This window comes from Meleagris gallopavo, chromosome 4, assembly GCF_000146605.3.
Source record: "Meleagris gallopavo isolate NT-WF06-2002-E0010 breed Aviagen turkey brand Nicholas breeding stock chromosome 4, Turkey_5.1, whole genome shotgun sequence".
NCBI lineage: Eukaryota > Metazoa > Chordata > Aves > Galliformes > Phasianidae > Meleagris > Meleagris gallopavo.
In genome coordinates this window covers 65,837,417-65,858,391 of record NC_015014.2, presented here as the reverse complement: position 1 = coordinate 65,858,391, position 20,975 = coordinate 65,837,417, and the positions used below count along the sequence as shown (strand labels likewise).

The window sequence follows — 20,975 nt, the reverse complement described above, 5'->3', positions numbered from 1 at the left end:
CACCCAGCCCCGCTGTGGGGTAACACTGGAACCCCCCCCATAAAGAGCTGCAGGGTTGAGGGGGGAACGATGCCTGGAAAAGGGCTGAATTTGCCCCGTGGGGTGAAAGGAGAGGAGGGGGTGGTGCAGCCCCCAGCAGCTTTGGCACTCGGGGAGGGTTGGGGGGGGACTTTGGGTGGTGCTGAGCCATCCGTGCTTGGAAACCCAAAGAGCCAGGCTCAACGTGAACCCAAAGGGCAGGGTTTGCCCCCACCTTGCTGTGATACCGAGGTGGTTGCACCAATGGGAGATGCTCTTACCCATGGCGGGGATGAAGGAAGCCCTGAGGTAGCCCGTGGCACTGAGCAGGAGGGGGAGCCACCCCAAAAAGCACCCGGCCCCAAACCCTGGGAGGAGAAACTGCAATCCTCAGTAGGGATCACAATCAGGGGTGAAAATTCCCCCTTTGGATGGCACTGACCCCACAGCACCGTGCAGGATGGACACCGGCTCTCCTGGGTGATGCTCAGAGGGGGATGAGTGCATTCAGGCACCGCTCCATCCCAAGGCATTATGCTGAGGCTTCCCGACAGTCACTGAGCTCCATGTTCCCGGTGAGGAAAACCCCATTCCGAGGCCAAGCACCATTTTGGGGCGTGGGGATGCTACTTCCCTAAAGTGCTCTCAGCTCTCCATCCTCCTGTCCCCAGCTTGGCTCCTTGCTGGTGCCGTAGTGCTTTGGTCGTCTCCAGGTACCCCCCAGCAGCCCCGGGGCAGTCCGTGCTGGTGCAGAGCTATACGATGTTCTCTGCTCCAGGTAGAGGACCCTGGGGAGGGCCTGGATCCTGCTTGCTGTGCAGCTGTGCCAGCTGCAGCACGGGCATGTTGCAGAGCGGACACACCTTGCGCACCTCCAGCCATTTGATGAGGCACCTGGGGGGGGGAAAAAAGCACAGACACGGGGGTGAGGGGGTCATAAGGACCCCAAATCAGCACCCGCAGCCTCTTCTGGCACAGCCACATGCCAGGTCTGGTCCATTTCCAACCCTCTCTGCAGCGTTGTTAATGGTACGTTCTTAATTCATCATTTAAGTACCTTTATATGTAAAATATATACATAAATATATAATGTAGAACAACTATATGACGGAAATCAGGAGTATAATCACTTATAATAACACATAACCTACTTGAGCAGGAGGGTTGGATTGGATGATCTCCAGAAGTCCACTCTGACCCCCGTGGTTCTGTGATATTTTATATATTTGCTATATATTTGATGGTTTTTGAGGTCTTTCCCAGCCTAAGGATCCTACAACTCAATGAATCATAAATCACAGAATGGCCTGGGCTGAAAAGGATCACAATGGTCATCCAGTTTCAATCCCCCTGTTACGTGCAAGGTCTCCAACCACCAGACCAGGCTACCCAGAGCCACATCCAACCTTATAAAACACAAATAAATAAATACACAGAACCCAGCTCACTGCTTTTGTTGCTCCAAATGCTCCAAGGTATCCGATAATGGGATTTTCCATCTGGAGCACTGCACTCAGTGCTGGGCTGCCCAATTCCAGGCAGACAGAGAACTGCTGGGAGAGCCCAGCAGGAGGCCACAGATACAACGGGGATCCAAAGCATCTCCCTTATGAGGAAATGCTGAGAGCCCTGGGGCTGTTCACCAAGGGAACAGAACGCTGAGAAGGAATCTTAGCAATGGGGGATCTCCTGAGGTCCCTTCTGACCCTCCCATTCTGTGATGCTGTAAATAACAGCTCCGGGCCTGCTGCACTCACTTTCTGTGGAAGGCATGTTTGCACGGGCAGATCCCCAGCTCGTCCTTGGGCTTGAACTCCTCCAAGCAAACGGCACAAATCTGAAAGCAAGTCACACAAAGTCAGAGGTTCTGCAAGCCAAATATACACAGATTGGCAAAACCGAGGCAACGCTCCCCAAAAATCTCTCTCTCATCCCATTGCTTTTGGTCATGGAAAAAAAGAAAAAAGGGCCTTTTGCCTCGTGGGTTGGCTTGGCAGTGTGACAGAAGGTGGCTTAGCACAGCTCTGTGCAGTCCCGGGTTGTGAGCCTCGGGGTGGTAAGTCCTGCAGCTCCAGAGGTCATTAATCAGAGATAAAAAGAAGTTTAAAGCTCAATTTGGGCTTAATCTGCCCTCTAATTGCTGGGGCAACTTCCCAGAGCCCAAAGTTTCCTTTGCAGAGCAAAATCCCATCAGTTTGCTCAAGGGTTGTGCAGTGAGGACCACGCAAGGTCTGGATCCCATGAATCCCCCCCAGGAAGCAAACTCACCTCGTGTAGGTTCAACTCCTTCACCTTCTCCTTGAGTATTACCTGCAAGGCAGAGATGGGGTCAGGATGCTGCTTTTAACACGCGTTTCCAGCATCTCAGATCTCCACAAATCACGTTTTGCAACCCATTTCTATTACATTTTCCTTTTTCACTGCACTGATTGTAATGAAAATCCTCTGCTTTCAGTCCCAGCCTCTCCCCAGCTATGTGCAGTGCAAAGCTCCATACACAGATCTGGGTATAAGGTGAGGTCTTCTATAGCACAGCAACAGCAGAAAGAGAATAAAAGTAGCCTAAATTCTAAAAGCATACCAAAACATGACTTATGCTGGATATTATCAGCAACGATTGTCATTGTAAATATACAACCATGAGCACCCTGGTGCTGTAACAGCTGTCATCCCATTTAACATCCCAGAGGAGCCAGAAACCACCTACAGATGGTCCTCAACCCAGTGCATGGACAGGATGAGCACAAAACTGACCAAAAAAAGCACAAAAGAAACAAACAAATTGATCAGAGGATACAACCCAGGAGGTCTCCTCTTGCACTCAGACCTCCTGGGCTGGCACAGGGGAATGAGCTGTGGTGTACAGCTTCACTTCCATCCCTTCCCCAGGATGGTGCTCCACACTGTAACACCATATACAACACCATATCAACCCAACCCCATCTCAAGTAGGTTTCCTGCTTGAATGCTGGAGGTAGAAAAATGACACAAACCCTGCGGAAAACAGGATGCATCAGTGGGAACCTGTGTTTATTTTCACCTCTGTGTGGGTGGCTGCACACAAGAGCTGGAGATGTGCTGCCCAGGAGAGCTGTGGCTGCTCCGACCTCCAGCTGTGATGCTGTTACTGTTCACAAAAGCCACAAAAGGTTTGGAAAGCCCTGAGGTCTCAGGGGGTTCCAAGATGGAAAATGTCCCCACTGTATGGGGATCCTTCAGCCACGCTCCAGGGACTTAAATCTTAGACTGTTTTAAAATACATGTATTTCTATTATTTTGTTTTCCTGCTGAGCCCTCCTATTGCCTCTGGGCTCACCCTGGGTAGCATCCAACTGATGGCATCAAGACCTGCCCCTGAAGGGCCAACACCTGAAGGCAACCACAGGATGCTCGTGGGGTGCCCAGCTGTCAGGAAAACCCCAAATCAGAGCATCAGCAGCATGATGTGTGGGGAGTGAGGAGCACAGGGATGTGGTGCAGTGGTGGCACTCAGCAGGTGGGCTGGACTCGGTGACCCTGAAGATCTCTTTCAAACCAGGTGAGTTGGTTCCATTAACAGCTTCTCTTCCAAGGAAGAGAACCTCCCAATGGGATTGAACAACCTAAAGGTGTTAACACCAAGGAACTTGCAGCCTTTATGTGGATTTGGTTGTCAGCCAATCTAGAAGTGAGAGGGGAGAAGGGAGAAGGAAGAAGAAGGGGGAAGAAGTGAGAAAAAAGAATGGAGAAGAAGGGAAGAGAAGAAGGGAAGAGAAGAGAGAAGGGAAGAGAGAAGGGAAGAGAGAAGGGAAGAGAGAAGGGAAGAGAGAAGGGAAGAGAGAAGGGAAGAGAGAAGGGAAGAGAAGAGAGAAGGGAGATGAAGGAGAAGGGAGAAGAAGGGAGGAGAAGGAAGGAGAAGGAAGAAGACTGTTCATCACCTCACCTGTTTGTAGGCGTAAAGCTCTTTGTGTGCTTGATGTCTGAGCCTGGAATTAAAACAGAGAGAAAAGTGAAAATGAGGATCACCACAACAACCCAACACCCCATTCCATTTCCCTCCCTTCCCTATGGAATAATTTCTTTCTTTCCTGAAATGATGCACTCATTTCAAGAGTCTGGGCTGGGACTTTGTACATGGCTGGAAACATGACATCTCCATCCAGCTGTCAGCACAGAACCTCTCACAATTTCCCTTTTCTGAACTCCACGATTTTCCATGCAAACATCAAGTTGTAAAGATGATGTAAAAATATATATCTCCATCCCATTAGCGTGAAAAGATCCCTCAAGAACAATAGTGGAATTAAAAACACAACCAAAAAAAATGCACTTTAATGCAGCAGAGGTTGGTTAGGGATGCAGTAAGGCAGCTCTGGAGCCTGGGTTTGGAGCTCAGACACCTTCTCTGAAGATGCTTCTCAGAGATAGAGATAGGGTGACCTAAAAGCCAAGGGTAAATCCCACTGTGGGAAGGATGGGCCTGGTAGCAATGTGCAAAGAGTGGAGCAAGTGGGATGGAACCAGCTCCGTTCACAAGGAGCCCTGAGTCTGGGAAACTGCTTATGGAAGACAGATAGGAAAAGGAAAATTTGCTGCTGGAGACAGCCTACAAGAAGGTAAAGCAGCTCAGTGCTGCCAAATGAGTGCGGGTGCTATGTGGGAAGGTTTGCATGGGATAACTTTGCTTAAAAACCTCCTGAGAACAGCATGAGCACAGTCAAGCATGCAAGGTGCGTGGAGAAGGGAGAGCTCTGGGGGAGGCATCCACACACTGAGCATGTGGCTTTGGCTGGGCCCAGAGAGAGGATCCTGGGCCAGATGGGTCCATCCCACTCAACACAACTGCTGTAATTTGAGCCCCCAGGTCGTGGTGAGCATCCGCCCCGTGCCAGGAGCTTTGACCCTGCAGGAATTCCAGCCACTGCTGCTACCCACACATCTGCCACAAGTACATGGCAACAGATCAAAATACAGAGGAAATCATAGAATCGTAGAATCATTTGAGTTGGAAGAGATCTTTAAAGGCCATCTGGTCCCACTGCCTGCAATGAACGGGGACACCCACAGCTCCATCAGGTGCTCATAGCCCCGTTCTGCCTGACCTGAATGTCCCTAGGGATGGGGCACCCACTGCCTCTCAGGGCAACCTGTGCCAGCTCCTCAGCACCCTCACTGCAAAAAAGGGTTTCCTTAAATCCAGTCTAAACCTCCCTTCTTTTAGTTTGAAACCATTTCCCCAACTCCTATCACAACAGACCCTGCTAAAGAGTCCATCCCTTTCATAGAATAATGAAGGCTGGAAAAGAGCTCTAAGATCCCCAAGCCTAACCCATCTCCACCATGTCCCCAAGTGCAACATCTCCACAGATCTGGAATACCTCCAGGGATGGTGACTCCACCACCTCCCTGGGCAGCTGTGCCAATACCTCAGCCTGGTCTGGTGGTTGGAGACCCTGCACATAGCAGGGGGTTGAACCTAGATGATCATTTTCAACCCCGGCCATTCTATGATTCTATGACTCACTGCTCTTCAGGAGACAAAAGAAGACTTGTGTTCCAGACCCCCTGGCAGCTCTGCTGCCTTTCTCTGGACACAATCCAGAACCTCAATGTCCTTCTTGTAGAGAGGGACCCAATACTGAATGCAGCACTGGAGGTGCAGCCTTGCCAGCACTCGGTCTTGCTGAAGCCCATCCAGTTGACCTCAGCCCACAGATCCCAGCCTATACCTTCTTGCAGCCTATACCTTCTTGCAGCCTATACCTTCTTGCAGCCTATACCTTCTTGCAGCCTTATCCTCTGAAAGCAGCAGCAGAGAGCAGACACAGACAGCCCCAGCAAAGTTTCATTTCCTTTTCCCTATTTCTCGTCTGAAGGCGGCTGCCAGGGGGGAGGGATGCATGCTGTGCAGCAGAGCTCTGCAGCAATCCTCCTTTCCTTTCTTTTGGCTGGAGCCCACACCCAGCCCCGCTCCGAGCCAGCCCCATTAAATTCCTACCATCTCAAATCCCACGAGCTCTGCTTGCTGTTAGCCCAGCTCTCGCAGATGTGCGAGTTGCAGACCAGGAGGAAGAGAATGCACTGTGTGCACTCAATGCTCTGCTTCTCTGTGAGGACGTGGTCGACCCACTATTAAATTAACACCTCACCTTTTGCAGCCTCCAGCTGTGACCCCATGTTAAAGCCATGCAGAAGGGGTCAGGAATGCGTGCGGTAATCCAGGAGGCTTTAGCAGCTGGTTCAGGAGGGGGAGAAATCCAACATGAGTTCAATATCTTGCTTTGTATATCCAATCCTCCTATGGAATCCTGCAGAGCTCTGGGTATTTGCTTGCTATGCAGCCAGGCTCCAGCAGTGCTCCGCCATTCACCATCACAGCAGTGGAGCACTGAGGTTGACCCATCCGAAAGCAATCCCTTGGGGTGCTCTGTGCATAGTCCTTACCCACTGCCCACCTACAAGCTGACCCTCAAGCTTTAAACCTCACCCAAGCTGAGACGTGGGAGCTCAGCTCTGTGGCAAATCCAAAGGAGGTGGTGAGTGCTGCAGGGGCACAACAGCACAGCCCAAATCCAGGGCACGGGGTTGCTTTGGGTACGCAGGGTCCTCGTTTGGCACTGGACTGCCAACCCCAGAGTTGGTGCTGCTGGTTTGATTCACCGACTTGCAACAGTTAAGGGCTATAAAGGGATCATGAGGTGATCTAATCCAGCCTCCTGTCTATCATGGGTCGTTAAACAGCACTTCGTTACTTCTGGGAGTGGGAGCCAAGACGCCTCTTCCAGAAGGGCACTCTGTCTTCGTTTAAAGACAGCAAGAGAAAGAACTCACCACTTCTCTCGCTGGCTTCTCCCTGTGGTTACTCACCCTCTCTCTTTACAACACGCCTCCAACTTCTAAATTTAAAAATTTTCTGGCTTGATCTCCCAGACATTACTACTTGTTGTTTCTTCTTCGGGGCAGAACACACCCAACAAAACCCAGTGCCCAGGAAAACACTCTAGAAGTCCAAACACCTCTTAGTTCTGCAGGGAAGCCACATAGATTCTGCTCTACTTGGGGAAAACACAGCCTTCAGCCTTCTGAGCACCATTTGCAAATCACCAAATTTGCCTCAATTCCCAATCTTCCCCCACCTGCCTTCCATTTTCCCTCCAGCAAAAGGAATTTCGCTTCTCAATTAGTGGCCTAACTCCCTCCCCAACAGCCTGTAAAATAATTAAAGCATGCCCCAAATTGGAACAACCATCTCCCTTCCTGCTCCCCGTCGCTCAGGTCAACAAATCACCCCTGCATCATTTATCTCCAAACGGCTTTGTTCAATGAGCAATTTGTGTACAGTAACGAACGGAGCAGATATTAAACATTTCTTAAGTGCACAGTACATAAGTTATTCATTAAAGAGGGAGACGTGTTGAAACACTAAGCAGAAAGCAGGAGCCATAAAACATTGCTTTTGAGTCTTTTGGAGAAGGCCACCTGGGTAACCACACTTCATGCCCATGTAAGAGTTCCCATAAATATTTATCTGATGTTTTTACAGTGAATAACGTGACTGCCTGTGGAATTGTTCACTCTGAGATGCAATGGATGGCGCTGCTCTGAATCTGAACGCTGTGATGCAGAGTGCTGAGCGCATTCTTTGCTTAGAATGGGAAATAAAAACGATCTCGTGGGTCACATCAAGCTGTCACCACACAAGAGGATGGAGCTCCCTGCAGAAAGGTGACGCCGTCACTTCCTGAACAATGCATCGATTTCTCCCAGTCTGGGTGAGTATTTCCATAGAATTACAGAATCCAAGATCCCCAAGTCCAACCCCAACCCATCCCTACTGTGCCCACTGTCTCTCAGAGTGCCACATCTCCATGGTTCCTGAGCACATCCACGGATGGTGACTCCACCATCCTCCTGGACAGCCCACTCCACTGTCTTACCACTCTTCTGGAGAGAAAATATTTCTTAACATCCAACCTGAACCTCTCCAGCTGCAACTTCAGTCCACCACCTCTCATCCTACTTCTGCACCCAGACTGATCCTACCACACACGTTTCCTGAGGGCTGCAAGAGCAGCCTAAGTCCAAAGGATGGAACTCAATGATCTTTAAGATCCCTTCCAACCTAAGCCATTTTGATTCAATGCTGGATAACAGGAACAATTTGTGCACAGAGCACTTTGTGGGATGTCCTCACCTGAAGGAGGTCAGCTCCTGCAGAAAGCCAGGGCAGCTCTCTTACCTGATCAAGTAGCAACAGAACAGTAAACTGAGGATGAAGACGAAGATGGCCGTGCCAAAAACCACGATATATATGTTGAGAGGCAGGTTCTGGAACCCGATGTTCGGCATCCTGAAACTGTAATGCTGGAAATCTGAGCTCATGGGTAGGCTGCGAGGAAAGGGAGAAAACAGAAGGACGTGAGGCTCTGTCTGCAGGGTCAGCAGCATGGGAGGTCCTTGGGAAAGTTCTCCTTCCCCTCCCCTCTGGCGGCTTCCAAGGCCAATCCCTCACTTTGCAGAAATTCCCCTGCAGAGTATGCACACCAATGAGTGCCCCCCAGCATCAGCACAAGCTCCATTCCTGCTCCTGTAGGATGATGGATTGGAGGCATATTCAGCACACCCCAAATGTCCCTTTTTCAATCAAATTCATTCTGGAGCCAGGTGTAAGAGCAGCCCAATGACTTTGCATTGCTGTCAAATCTTCAGCATGGAGCCCTTCACCCTTGAATATCCACAAACATCTCTGGCCAGACACAAAGTTCCCCACCCGCAGCTTCAAGGAGGAAGTCACAAACCCTATCTGGCTTTCCTTTCATCAGTTACTGCCCACGGGAGGTGGGCAGTGCCAGCTTCACAACACACAGGGAAACCACCTGCAGCCTGTTTTGCAGATTAAATGCCCTGAGGAACAACAAAATTCCCCCAAAGCAGGGAGTTTTCAGCTGTGCGTGGACTGTACAGCTCCGGATTTTGGGGAGGAAGCGAGGATGGGGCAAAAGCATGGGATCTGGGTAAGGATATCCTGAGGAATGAGAGCTGAAAAGCAGATCTGAGCTGCAGGTTGCTGGAGTCATCACAGAATCAAAGAATGACCTGGGTTGAAAAGGATCATAATGATCATCTAGTTTCAACCCACTTGGCGCAGGCAGGGTCACCAACCACCAGACCAGGCTGCCCAGAGCCACATCCAGCCTGGATGGATGGCCTGAATTCATCATAGAATCATATGAGTTGGAAGGGACCTTTAAAGGACTCCCAGAAGGGATGAATTCAGCATTCAGAAGAAAGGGGAACTCTGAGAAATTACCCATACCATCGAGTGCTGCTGGCACAGCTCCACAGCAAAGCAGCACCTATATATACAGAGTTTAACCCCAACTCAACTCAACTCAACTCAACCAAGGCCCTACAAAAGTCCCTGCAACAGGAGCTCCATCCTACTACTGGCACAACTCAACTCAACCAAGTTGATCAACATGGATGGATCCCATCTCCATCACCAGAATGCTCAGGAGACTCTGCAGGTGTGGCACTTGCCTTGAAGAACTGAGTTGTTTCTGTAGGGTGGGAGAATTAAGGGAATTAAAAGAGGATGCAAACACCACTGGAAGCAACTCTTCTACTCCAGCTACTGCTCTGGAATCCACTGTGGTCAGTGATTTCACGTAGGCAAAGTGTGTTCTTATGACGACTGTAAATCATCTATGAGAATACAGGCTGGGAGAATAAGCAGGATGGTTTACTGAAGGTTGAAGGAAGACAAGCAGCTGAAGATGGTGCTACTGGGACACTGCACTGAGCCCTATCCACAAAACAATTCAATACTGAGCCAAGCACTCAAACCAAGCAGAGATCTCTGAGAAGAAACAGTGCAACCAACCAGCACAGGACTGATTCTTTTCCTTTTAAACTCCTTGTAACACTCTTCCTAATCAGACTGAGGGCTACTGGCAATGCTGACGGTGAACTGAGAACAAAGTAATGGTGTTTGGGCCCTTGCATTTAGGGCAGTGAATCTCATCCAGACCCTGAACTTCCATGGCTTTGCCCAGCTGCTCCAAATAGAAATAGAAACAGAACCATAGAATTACAGAATCATTGAGGTTGGAAAAGGACTCTAAGATCCCAAAGTCCAACTCCAACCCACCCACACCATGACCACTGACCATGTCTCTCAGTGCCACATCTCCACGGTTCTGGAACACCTCCAGGGACAGTGACTTCACCACCTCTCTGGGCAGCTGTGCCAATGCATCACCACTAATATCCAACCTGAACCTTCCCTGGCACAACACGAAGCCAACACCTCTCATCACTGTTACCCAGGAGAAGAGGTCGACCCCCCCTTTACCACAACCTCCTTTCTTGTCTTGTACAGAGCCGTAAGATCTCCCTGGAACCTTCTCCTCTCCAGACTGACCCATCCCAGTTCCCTTGGCCATCCTTCATAAGACTTGAGATCTAGACCCTTCACAGCTCTGTTACCCTTCTCCGGACAAGCTCCAGGGCCTCAGCTGGCCCAAAGCCATAGGAAAACAAGCGAGACCTTTAAAGATCTCTACAATGAGAGCTTCATCTTTTTAGTGTTATCAGTATTTTGCCCCAAAGAGATGTCCTCAAAGTGGCCATCATCTCCTACAGGGGCTCATTCTGCTTTGGACAGTCCCCAGGCACATAAGGAACATGCAATAGGTTCATCCTTTACATTGGTCCTGCGACGTTACTGCAAAAAATACTGAGGTTAGAGGCTAAAAAATCCTGTACAGGGATCCAGGAAACTGTTAACTTTAAAAGGACTGAAATCGGATGATTTTAAGGAGCCAAGCTTTTGGTTTTCTTTTTGTTTGTTTTTTTTTCCTGGGAGCGTGGTAGGGGAGGAACTGTATTTTAATCTGCTCCAGCTTTACAAGAGCGCAGCCAAAAGAAATAAAAAGTGCCGCAGGGAAGGACGGCTGCTTTCTGAGGCAAAACCAAAGCCTTCATGCTGTGTTCTCCCAACCGAGGTCCCCAACACCCACGTTGGGGCACAACAGGACCTGGAAAATGCCCCTGGGCTGGGTCAGCCCCACTTTGGTGGGTAGGAAGATGCTGGATGCTCCTGGCTTGAAATATTGACCTGCACATAGATAAACCTGGGGAATAGAGTGAAACAACACCAAATCAGGGATGCCCTATGAGAGAACCAAGGGTGGGCTGGACAAAATAATAATCACAGAAACATAGAAACACTGGATAAGACCACAAAGATCATCAAGGACAACCATCAACCAATCAAAACCATAAAACCACATAATGCCAATAAAATAGCCAGGATGAAACCAAAGGAGGGAAAAACAGATTTTCCCATGAAGATGTTTGTTGGAAGACGTGATGGCTTACAAAATTAAAGGGATTTCAGCGTCCTTGTGATAGGGATGAGACTTCCCTGTGGGGAGGGATCCTGTCTGGAGTAGGAAATTCCCAAATTCTCAGCAGGAGATGCTGGTCTGTACACGTTAATTAAAACCCCAGTGATGGTTAATGCCAGGTGAACAAGCAGGGAAGTCAGGAAACGAAGCTCCAGCAGCATTCACTTTGCTCTGATTACAAGCCAAGCAGTTAAAGGCAAACCCAAATAAGCCACGCAGCCAAATTAATCCCTATTATAATAACAGCAAGCACTTAATGCGCTGAATAAGCACAGCCAGCCTCTTACATGCAGCTTTCATCAGAAGATCTCAAAGCGATGAGCAAGGCTGGCAATTATCTTCCTGCTCTGAGGAACTGCAGCAAGCGGGGACCAGACCTGCACTGAGCTGCTGGGAGATGTTTTTTAGTTTTTTTTTTTTAATTATCGTTATTAATTTGTACCACTGCATAAATGGGCCATGCGAGCACTGAGCATTGTATTAAGTCTAGCCCAGGTGGAGGGCTGGTTTTGGGGTTAACAGCACATCTGGTTGGCTGGGTAACAGGCACATCTCCTGTTCCGAAGGCATTGCACAAATCCACAAAACGTTTCACACTGGTTGACCCAAAAGCTCGGCTGTTAACTTGGGTGGAAGTTAAAATGAATGCAAAACATTCTCGAGGTTGGTGTCAGCTGTGGAGCAGGGTGTTCTTCCATGCGATAAATCCACAACATAAATGTTATTCATTGTGTGTGCCTAGTGGGATGACTTCCAGACTTTCCCCTTTCTGGGCACTTTGACACCAGCAAGGAGACAGCGACGTGCAGCCAGCAGGCTGGAGGGAAGCTCTCGTCCACATCATAGCCCTGGTTGGAACAAGATGATCTTTGATGCCCCTTAGAATCATTAAGGCTGGAAAAGACCACCTAGTCCAACCACCAAGCCATCGCCACCACTACAACAGAGTCGTGAAGGTTGGAAAAGAGCACAAAGATCCCCCAGCCCAACCCATCCCACCATGCCCACTGACCACATCCCTCAGTGCCACATCCCCATGCTCTTGAACACCTCCAGGGACGGTGACTTCACCAATCTCTGGGCAGCTGTGCTTGACCACTCTTTCAGAGAAGCTTTCCAACCTGAAACAGCAGCAATGCTTGCCCAGGAGGATGCTGCCCAATGTGGGATTGCAGCTGGGTCACCAACGCCATAAAACCTCTTGTCAGATGGAACAAAAGCTGCTCATTTTCCCCATTTTGGCTGCATGCTGGTCGTTGGTGCATGCACAAGCAAGAAATCCAACTGGACTCCCAGCAGGAGCCGTTCCGGACCTTTGATCCCCATTCCCCTCCCTTCAAGAGAGAATTTGATGCTTTTTGAACAGGAATCAAAATTCCCTGGCTTTGCTCCTCAGTTAGACGATGCTGAGCACTGAGATTTAACCCTCTCAGTGTGGAAATACAGTGAAGAGATCAGCAAGCAAAAAGGCCTAAAAGTCTTCAAACAAATAATAAATGGAAGAAAAAAACCAAGGCAGCTTCACCAGCAGTGCTGTGCTATTTGGTGTGTTTCTGGGATGCTTTTTCGGTTGGTTGAGCAGCCATTGTGACCTTCAAAGCACACCTTTAGATGGGAGAAGGTTTTCAGTGCTGTTGGTGCAGAAAGATGCAGAAAATAGGTCAGCAGAATCTCCCATCGCTGAGGTTACATCAGCTCCATGCTGTTGCTGAGGCAGATCTCGCAAATTCCAGGAAAAAAAAAAAAAAAATGGTAAAATAAATAATAATAACAAAACAAACACTGTTGCTTTTTTATCCAGGCTAACCCAGCGTGTGCTGCTTGGGCTGCCCTTGGATGACGGCAGCAGGAAGGAGAAAAGCAGCCAGCTATTGGGCTGCTCTGGCATTGTTTTGCTGGAATTTCCAGGCAATGCAGTGAGTTTTGGTAAAGTCACAGGAAGTTCGTCAAGTGGCCACAGGATCTGTGTGTCCGGAGCTCTGCATTTGGGAAACCGACTCTGGATGCTGGATGCATACAGACTGTCCAAATACGGTTCAATTGCAGCTCAGTGATGAGATAATGCTTGAGGAATTTTCTCCCTTTGGCTCTGTGGGTTTTTTTTCCCCCATTTACCTGGCACGTGGCTCTGTCCCAGATGCAATGTCACGACCTGCTGAGCTCAAGACGCGGTGGGAAAGGATGTGCTGTGCCTCCTTCTGGAAGCATCCTTTGTGGTACTCACCCTGGAACCATGCCCCATCCCGTGTTCAGGTGCTAATTTCCTGATTTACTGGGTTTTCCCCAATTACTGAGCTTTTTGGAAGCTCTGCCAGCCCAAACCCAGCGTTGAAACACATGGATAATGGAACTAGATGATGGCTGAGGTCCTCTCCAACCAAAGCCATTCAGGGAGTTCAGACATGATGATCATTGAGGTTCCTTCCTACACAAGCCATACTACGATTCTATGGATTGTAAATTACATCTGGATGGCAAGAGCAGAGGGATGCAGATAACAGATGCTCCGAAGACATCCTAACTAGCAAAACAATCTGGCTTTGATTGCGACAACCTCACCATGCTAAACAAAAGCAAATCACTTTCTGCAAAGCAAAAAAGCAACCAGCTTTCTCCATTCTTTAACACTGACAAGCAGATGGATTCTATAACCTCCTGAAATCCTTTCACCCCTGCTTCCTAAGCTCCTTTAATGGGAAAAAAGAAGAAAAAAAAAAGCCTTTATGTTACTGCCTGCTGCTCTCTTCAAGCCCAGAACCTGGATTTTGGCCCTCAAGAATGCTGTCAGTGGATCCATTCTCTTAATTTTCACAAAAATATAAGAAAGTAATAAATAATATAAGAAGTATTATAAGAAGTAATATAAGAAATGTAAGAAGAACAAGCAGCTTGATGCAAAAAGCTGGACACCAAACCCAAATCACCAACAAACCCTAAGGAACAGCAACTCCAAAAGCCTCAATATTTCTGTGAAGGCTGGATGTTAAGATGCTGACAGCACCAAAAACCCTTTGGGAAAACCCAAATAACCCAAACCTCAGCCTGCTGGGAATATATACCGTCACCATGTCACCATCATCTGGTATTTTTCCTATTATCTACAGAAAAAAAAGGAGTTGTGCAGTTGGCCTGCCCTTCCTCTGGTTTAACAAAACTACTGGGTTTTGGGGAAATTTTTCACCATTCATTTCTGCTCTGCTAATGGATTCTGCAAAGCATCTGGGGTCACTGAAAATCCCCGTATACTGTCCTCCTGTTCTGCATATTTCTCTGAGAGAGTGGTCAGGCGCTGGAATGGGCTGCCCAAGGAGGTGGTAGAATCTGGAGGTGTTCAAGAAATGTTAGACGTTGCACTGAGGGACACGGTTTAGTGGGGAATATTGAAGGTAGGTGGATGGTTGGACTGGTTGATCTCAGGGGTCTTTTCCAACCTTGGTGACTATAGTGAGATGGAGAACACCAAGAGGCCACAGGTTTTGATAGCCAGGAGGTGACAGACAAGCACTTTGAGCATCGTCTGCCCAAACTCATCATTTAACCCAAAGAAATACCCTTATACACGGTTTCCTCCTCAATTAACCCTCGATTAGTACAAACAAATGTTAAGGCCCTGCTGTTGACACAGAACTTGTTAAAAAAAAAAAAAGACAAAACCACCACAAAGGCTTGAGAGAACGCTGCTTAGCATTTGGGTTGGTTTTAGAATCATTAAGGTTGAAAAAGAGCTCTAAGATCCCCAAGTTCAGCCTTAACCCATCCCACCATGCCCACTGACCATGTCCCCAGGTGCAAATCTCCATGATTCTTGACCACATCAAGGGATGGTAACCCCACCACTCCCTGGGCAGCTGTGCCAGTGCCCGACCACTCTTCCTACAAAGAAATTTTTCCCAACATCCATCCTGAGCCTCCCCAGGGACAACTTCAGGCCATTATCTCTTGTTTTGCAGTAGGTTGAACAAAGCCTGCTAACTTATTTTCCACCCCCCCCCCCAACGGCTGCCAAGACAAGGACAGCAGCGAGGCTCCCTGCCATGCAACACAGCCGTCAGAGCTCCACGCATTCCTGGACTCTGAATCAACTCCTAGAAGGCATAATATACCACTGATGCTAACGAGCTGCCTTAGTGACGAGTACAGGGCTGCATCGAGTGTCTTCTTAAAGGTCAGGGGAGCACATGATGCCCAGGAGCCCTTGCTTATGCTTTTACTACGAGTTAAAGATAATTTGAGTTGGTCTAAGTATTAAATTGCAGACTTGCATGGCCAGCACATCCTTTAAAACCAAACGGTGAGGCCCCAGATGTTCACAACGCCACTCTTAACGTTACTATGGCTCTCTCAGCCCACTCTCCGCCTTCCCCAGCTTAGCAAAATGTAAAGCTGCATTTGCAAAATGCTCGTTTTTGGCAAAAAAGGCCCACGATGAGATGATGAGGATGGGGTTACGCGGCCGTGCCATCGGCATTCTGCAGGGGAAGGAGCTCTTTCTCCACGCTGCGGGGCCGCTGCATTAAGTCACATCTGAATTCACGGGATGAAGGCTGCTGAAATGTCACTGCGGCGGCTCCTGGCACAGTTCAATGAGAGCACCATGGCCTCGTTAGGGCAGTGGAAGCGATGAGTTTGCCTTTGTAGGGATTTAAAAGCTCTGGGCGGCAGCCAGGCATTCCCAGATCACAGCTGCTGTGGGTTGAGGAAAGAGCTACGCGAGGAAACCCTGCAAACGTAGGCAGTGCAACAGCGTTGGAGCAAAACCTCCATTGTGCATCACGAAAGAAGCTGTAGATTGCATGCTGACGAAGGCATGGGTTGTAATAAGTGCATGATGCAGAGTTTCCACATCCTATCCTTCACTCATGACGTAGCCACGTTCTCCATGGGTCCTGAACTCTTTGTGATAACCAACAGAGGATCAGCAACACTACTCCTAAGAAGTTTTGCCAATTTCCTTCAAGGAAACCCTCCAGCCCCGCTCAATGCCTACCTGCACAAAGGCTGCAAACCATCCGCAGTTGAGTGACTTAACGCAGTGCGATGCCGACGTGCTAAAAAAACCCCGACACTGCACAAAAATCCATGGGGATCACGGGCGAGGATTAAAGATATACTTTTCAATGCTTTGGTTTGTGAAAAATCGCATAATTTCGTTCGGCTTTTTAAAGTGCAAAGCCCCCCATCTCTCTTAGTAGCGGTACGGCAATGACCCAATGCTGCACAGAAAGGAAGGGAAAAAAAAATAAAGCAAAAATGGCTCAAGCTAATCCTCCCATTTTATAAGACACTAATCCGCTGATCTCATTGAGAGGGATTAGAATTACCCCCTCGCCAGCGGATTTAAGAAGTTTCCAACCAGATGTCAACAAAAGCAGAGCACAGCCCGCGCTGAAAGCCCTTTGGATGAGGGGAAGGGGCATTTGCAGTACATCCACGGGGCTGGAACCCATCTGGGGGATGCTGTACCAGTGTCCCATCTGCTTTGGGGTGGACTTTTGAGGGGTTGTGTAAATTCAGCCTCTGCTGTTCTTTGAGGTGTGAGCTTTGGGCTGATCTGGCTGGAAATTACAGAATCACAGAACCGTAGGGGTTGGAAGGATCTCAGGATCATCCAGTCCAACCCCACTAGTAAAGCAAGTTCCCTGCAGCGATACTCCAAAAAAGAAAAAAAAAAGTGGGGAAAGAGTGGGAGCACAGATTCACACCAGCACTATGGGTTTGCACGCACAGGTACAAGATACAAAACATCCAAATTTCCGTCCAAAAGAAGAAAGCTAACCCATTCCATCCACAATTTCAGCCCGGACCACCCTCTCTTTTATGCCAGCTGCCGGGCACGCACCGGCGCAGATCAGGGCCGGCTTTTGTTCCTCTCCGTGTGTACATGCTCAGCTGAGCTCACAAAAGGGAAACAAAAGAAAAACTAAAAACGCAGCTGCCTTCATAACCAATCTGCCAGGATACTGCCCCGGGGGAAGCCCAGCCCAGCTGAGGGCTTTCTGCAGAACAATGGCAAAAGCGCATCTTTAAAGGCAGGCAGAAATATTTGCTCGTTTGCAAAACGGCTCTGAGCAGAGAGGAGCTGAATGTGATCCCGACCCAGCGCCGCGATATTGTTTCAAGCAGGAGGAGCCATTCCAGTGACAGGATGCACTGAATGGCTGGATATTCAATGGTTGCATTTTCAGGTTGGACATAAGCAAACATTTCTTCTCCAAGAGAGTGGTAATGCATTGGAACAGGCGCCTTGTCCTGGTGGTCACTGTCCCTGGAGGTGCTCAAGAACAGTGGAGATGTGGCACTGAGGGCCATGGTCAGTGGGCATGGTGGGGTGGGGTGGGTTGGACTTGCGGACTTTAGTAATCATTTCCAGCCTTAATAACTCTATGATTAATGCACCAACCAGGATGAACCAGGGTTCCCCAAACCCCATCGGATGGGATATTTGCATACCCACCCTCTTACCTTTTGCCTTCCATTCTGCCAGATAGGTCAAAATCCACCTCCCTGCTCCGCTCCAGCCCCACAGTTGTTTGTTGTTGGTTTCTTTTTTTCCCCAAAAAATGCTCTTCCCAGCCAGGGAGCTGTGAAACACTCCGCTATTTCCAAGCAGCCGGAGCACCAGTGTTGGGAAATGGCAAAAATAAACTCAAGGCTGATCTCCTGGCCGACAGCTTTCAGTTTCTCTCTCGCTGCTTGGGAACTGGCGTGGTTTCCTGCCGGGTGCTTTGTGAGTTAAAAGCAGCCTGATCCCTGCAGCCTGATCCTCCACGGTAATAAAAACCAGACGGAGCAGGGCTTGGCTGCTTCCCACATTCGCAGAGCAGAAGGAGAGAGCATGGAAACAAACGAGCCCTTTGCTCCGGTCTCGTCCTGCTCACAAAAGCAGTGATGCAGGGAGCACGAAAGCTGCAAAACAAACCATGTGTGCTCCTTGTGCTTTGACAGCGAACTTTAAGCCGGATGAGCAAGGTGTCAGCTCCAGCACTGAGACATCCAAGGCCACTTTATGAATCATTCAGGTCAGAAAAGAGCACAAAGATCCCCAAGCCCAGCCCCACCCACCCCACCACGTCCATTCATCATGTCCCCCCAGTGCCACATCCCCATGGTTCTGGAACAACTCCAGGGAAGGTGACCCCTCTACACCCTGAACAGCCTGTTCCAATGCATTACCACTCTTGGAAAAGTTTTTTCTAGTATCCAACCTACCCTCCCCAGCACAACATGAGGTCATTACCTCTCGCTGTCCGGGTGTGCATCCAGGTTTGGGGCACACTGAGGTCTGGGTACGTTCACCGGTATCACAACCCTGTGTTGATCCATCCTCATGAAGCACTGAGGTTCAACCACTTGCAGATATCAGTGAATTAATGAGGGCTTAAGGACACGCAAGCCTGGGTTACTTGCAGGTGTGATGGAGAGGAAAAAGCAGCTCTGAGCACCAGAACAATGCAACTCCAGTCCCACTGAGCACCTGGGTACCACACATCCCTGGATGCGGAGAGGACACTTAGCACTCCCACTTTTCAGGTTAAAAAACGAATTTTTAGCATGGCTGTCAGGCACAACAATGGGCAACAACCATACACCAGTGCTGCTGCTTTCTGTCATAGAATCACAGAATGGTTTGAGTTGGAAGGGACCCTTAAAAGCCATCTGGTGCCACTCCCTTGCAACAAACAGGGACATCCACAGCTCCATCAGCTGCTCAGAGCCCATCCTTGCTGAGTTTTCCCCGCATCACCTCCAGCCTTGAGTTTCCCAACCCAAAGCACGCCAGGTCACTCCCCAGGCAAAGTCTGTGCCACAGCACAGGGACATCGGAAGCAAAGGAAGGTTATCACACATCAACAAACGATGACTTCTCGATGAGCCATTGCAGGAAACAAAAATAAACAGAACCCCCGTGCTCTGATACACCCGAGTGCAAGGGGAATTCCCCAAAACCCTGCCCTCTGTGCTCTGACGCATGCTTTCCATGGGAACCACAGAGGAGCCAAGAGCAAAAGCTTTGCGTTGAGGTCACATCAATGCTGGGATGGCCGCAGGATGCCCACTGGGTGCATCCATGGAATGGGGCCATGTGGATCTTTGAGGTAGCAGGCGAGGGGCAGGGTCGGAGAGGAGGTTGCGTTGCTGCAGCAATGCCTTCTGCTGTCCCATTGCAGATGTTCTTTGAGCAGCTCCACCAAGGTCCTGTGGTGCAGGGAGTGGGATGGGCCGCGCAGTGCATCCTCTCTACTACAGCTGCCGTGGGGTTGGCTTGGACTCGCTGATCCCAAAGGTCTTATCCAACCGAAACGATTCCATGAAGAGGTGCAGAGAGGGGGATCCACAAGCACAGAAGCCCTCAGGATGGCTGGGAATTTTGATCCATCATTGCTAAAAGCCCTGGGACTGGATGAGTTTAAGTTCCCTTCCAACCCAATCCATTTGGTGATATGGTTCTATGAAGATGCATCAGGCACACACCACGGCAATGTCAGCACTGCCCTCCCCCCTCTAAATACACCAATTACTGCATTTTGAGTTCCTTCCACTTTGCCCTCAAGCACTCCATTTGCTGGGAGCTATGGCCCTGAGTTATCTGAGGCCAAAAGTTTGTTGTCTTTCCAGGCTCCAGGCCAAATTTGTTTAATTTTTGCTACAGATGGCATTGTACTGCAGAGGCATCAGCTGGAGCCTTTGTGAGCACAGCAACAGAGGCCATCGCCCCACTAACCCAGCACTGCTCGAGGCTGCTCTGTTTACACCCATCATAAAAAAATAAAAGCACTGCTATGAACTCAGGCTGCAGTTTCACTATTAAACCGAATGTATGAATGGGAGGGGGGGGGTGGATAGCTTGGAGAAACATAAGAAAAAGTACTAGTGGGCATGGTGGTGATGGGTCAACAGTTGGACTTGGTGATCTTAGAGGTCTGCTCCAACCTTAATCGTGGGATAGTGGGCATGGTGGTAAAGAGTCAGCAGTTGGACTCTATGATCTTAGTGGTATTTTCCAATCCTAATGATTTTATGATTCTAATAAAGATTTCAATACTGAATCCAATATTGAAGAAGTATTAAAAACTTGCATTTTACTGTCCTGCAAAAAAAAGCCCACGAATGAGCCTCAGTCCCATTGCGAGCATATCATGCAAAACCTTACATTATTTCACCCCGCATCCCACAAAATGTGTCCCAACACCTGGAAGCCAGAGTACACCTCCTGCAAGATTTATAGGATGAAATAAAGGGGGGAGATGAGGAGAGGCAAACAGCCCTGTCCGCGTCCCTGCTCGCGTGCTGCTGAACACGTTGTGCAGGCAGGAAGCTCCAGATCAAAGGCGGGGAGTGTGCCAGAGCTGTATGTAATGCACAGCTCCTGCCAAAGGTAGGGGGGGGAATGGGAAAAAAAGAACAACAAACCCCATATGCACAATGGGGAATGGCTCACGGGTCCAGCTGTGCTTTGTTAGAGGGATAGCAAAACCCTACTACGCACAGTGCAAAGGGTTTTGGGAATGGGAGATGCGTTCCTCCCCAAACAAAGAGGATCAGAAAAAGTGCAAAAAAGAAAAAAGA

At 49.1% G+C, this 20,975-nt stretch overlaps 1 protein-coding gene across 1 annotated transcript; it reads right to left on the bottom strand.

Annotated features, from left to right (window-relative positions):
• Positions 1 to 6: 6 nt before the first annotated feature.
• RNF24 (ring finger protein 24) lies at positions 7 to 18,386 on the bottom strand. Its single transcript, XM_010710582.3, has 6 exons — positions 17,871 to 18,386; positions 8,237 to 8,386; positions 3,941 to 3,983; positions 2,287 to 2,328; positions 1,776 to 1,855; positions 7 to 912 (listed from the first exon to the last, which is right to left on the bottom strand). The coding sequence occupies exons 1-6, from the start codon at positions 17,882 to 17,884 to the stop codon at positions 774 to 776; spliced, it is 468 nt and encodes a 155-aa protein (XP_010708884.1). The 5' UTR covers positions 17,885 to 18,386; the 3' UTR covers positions 7 to 773.
• Between the last annotated feature and the right edge of the window lie 2,589 nt (positions 18,387 to 20,975).

What these genes read in the sequence shown, in the direction of transcription:
- RNF24 (XM_010710582.3), bottom strand. An exon ending in AGCTTTACGCCTACAAACAG is followed by an intron (nt 2,329 to 3,940) that starts GTGAGGTGATGA and finishes TCTGCCTTGCAG; the next exon opens with GTAATACTCAAGGAGAAGGT. An exon ending in AAACATGCCTTCCACAGAAA is followed by an intron (nt 913 to 1,775) that starts GTGAGTGCAGCA and finishes TCCCCCCCCCAG; the next exon opens with GTGCCTCATCAAATGGCTGG.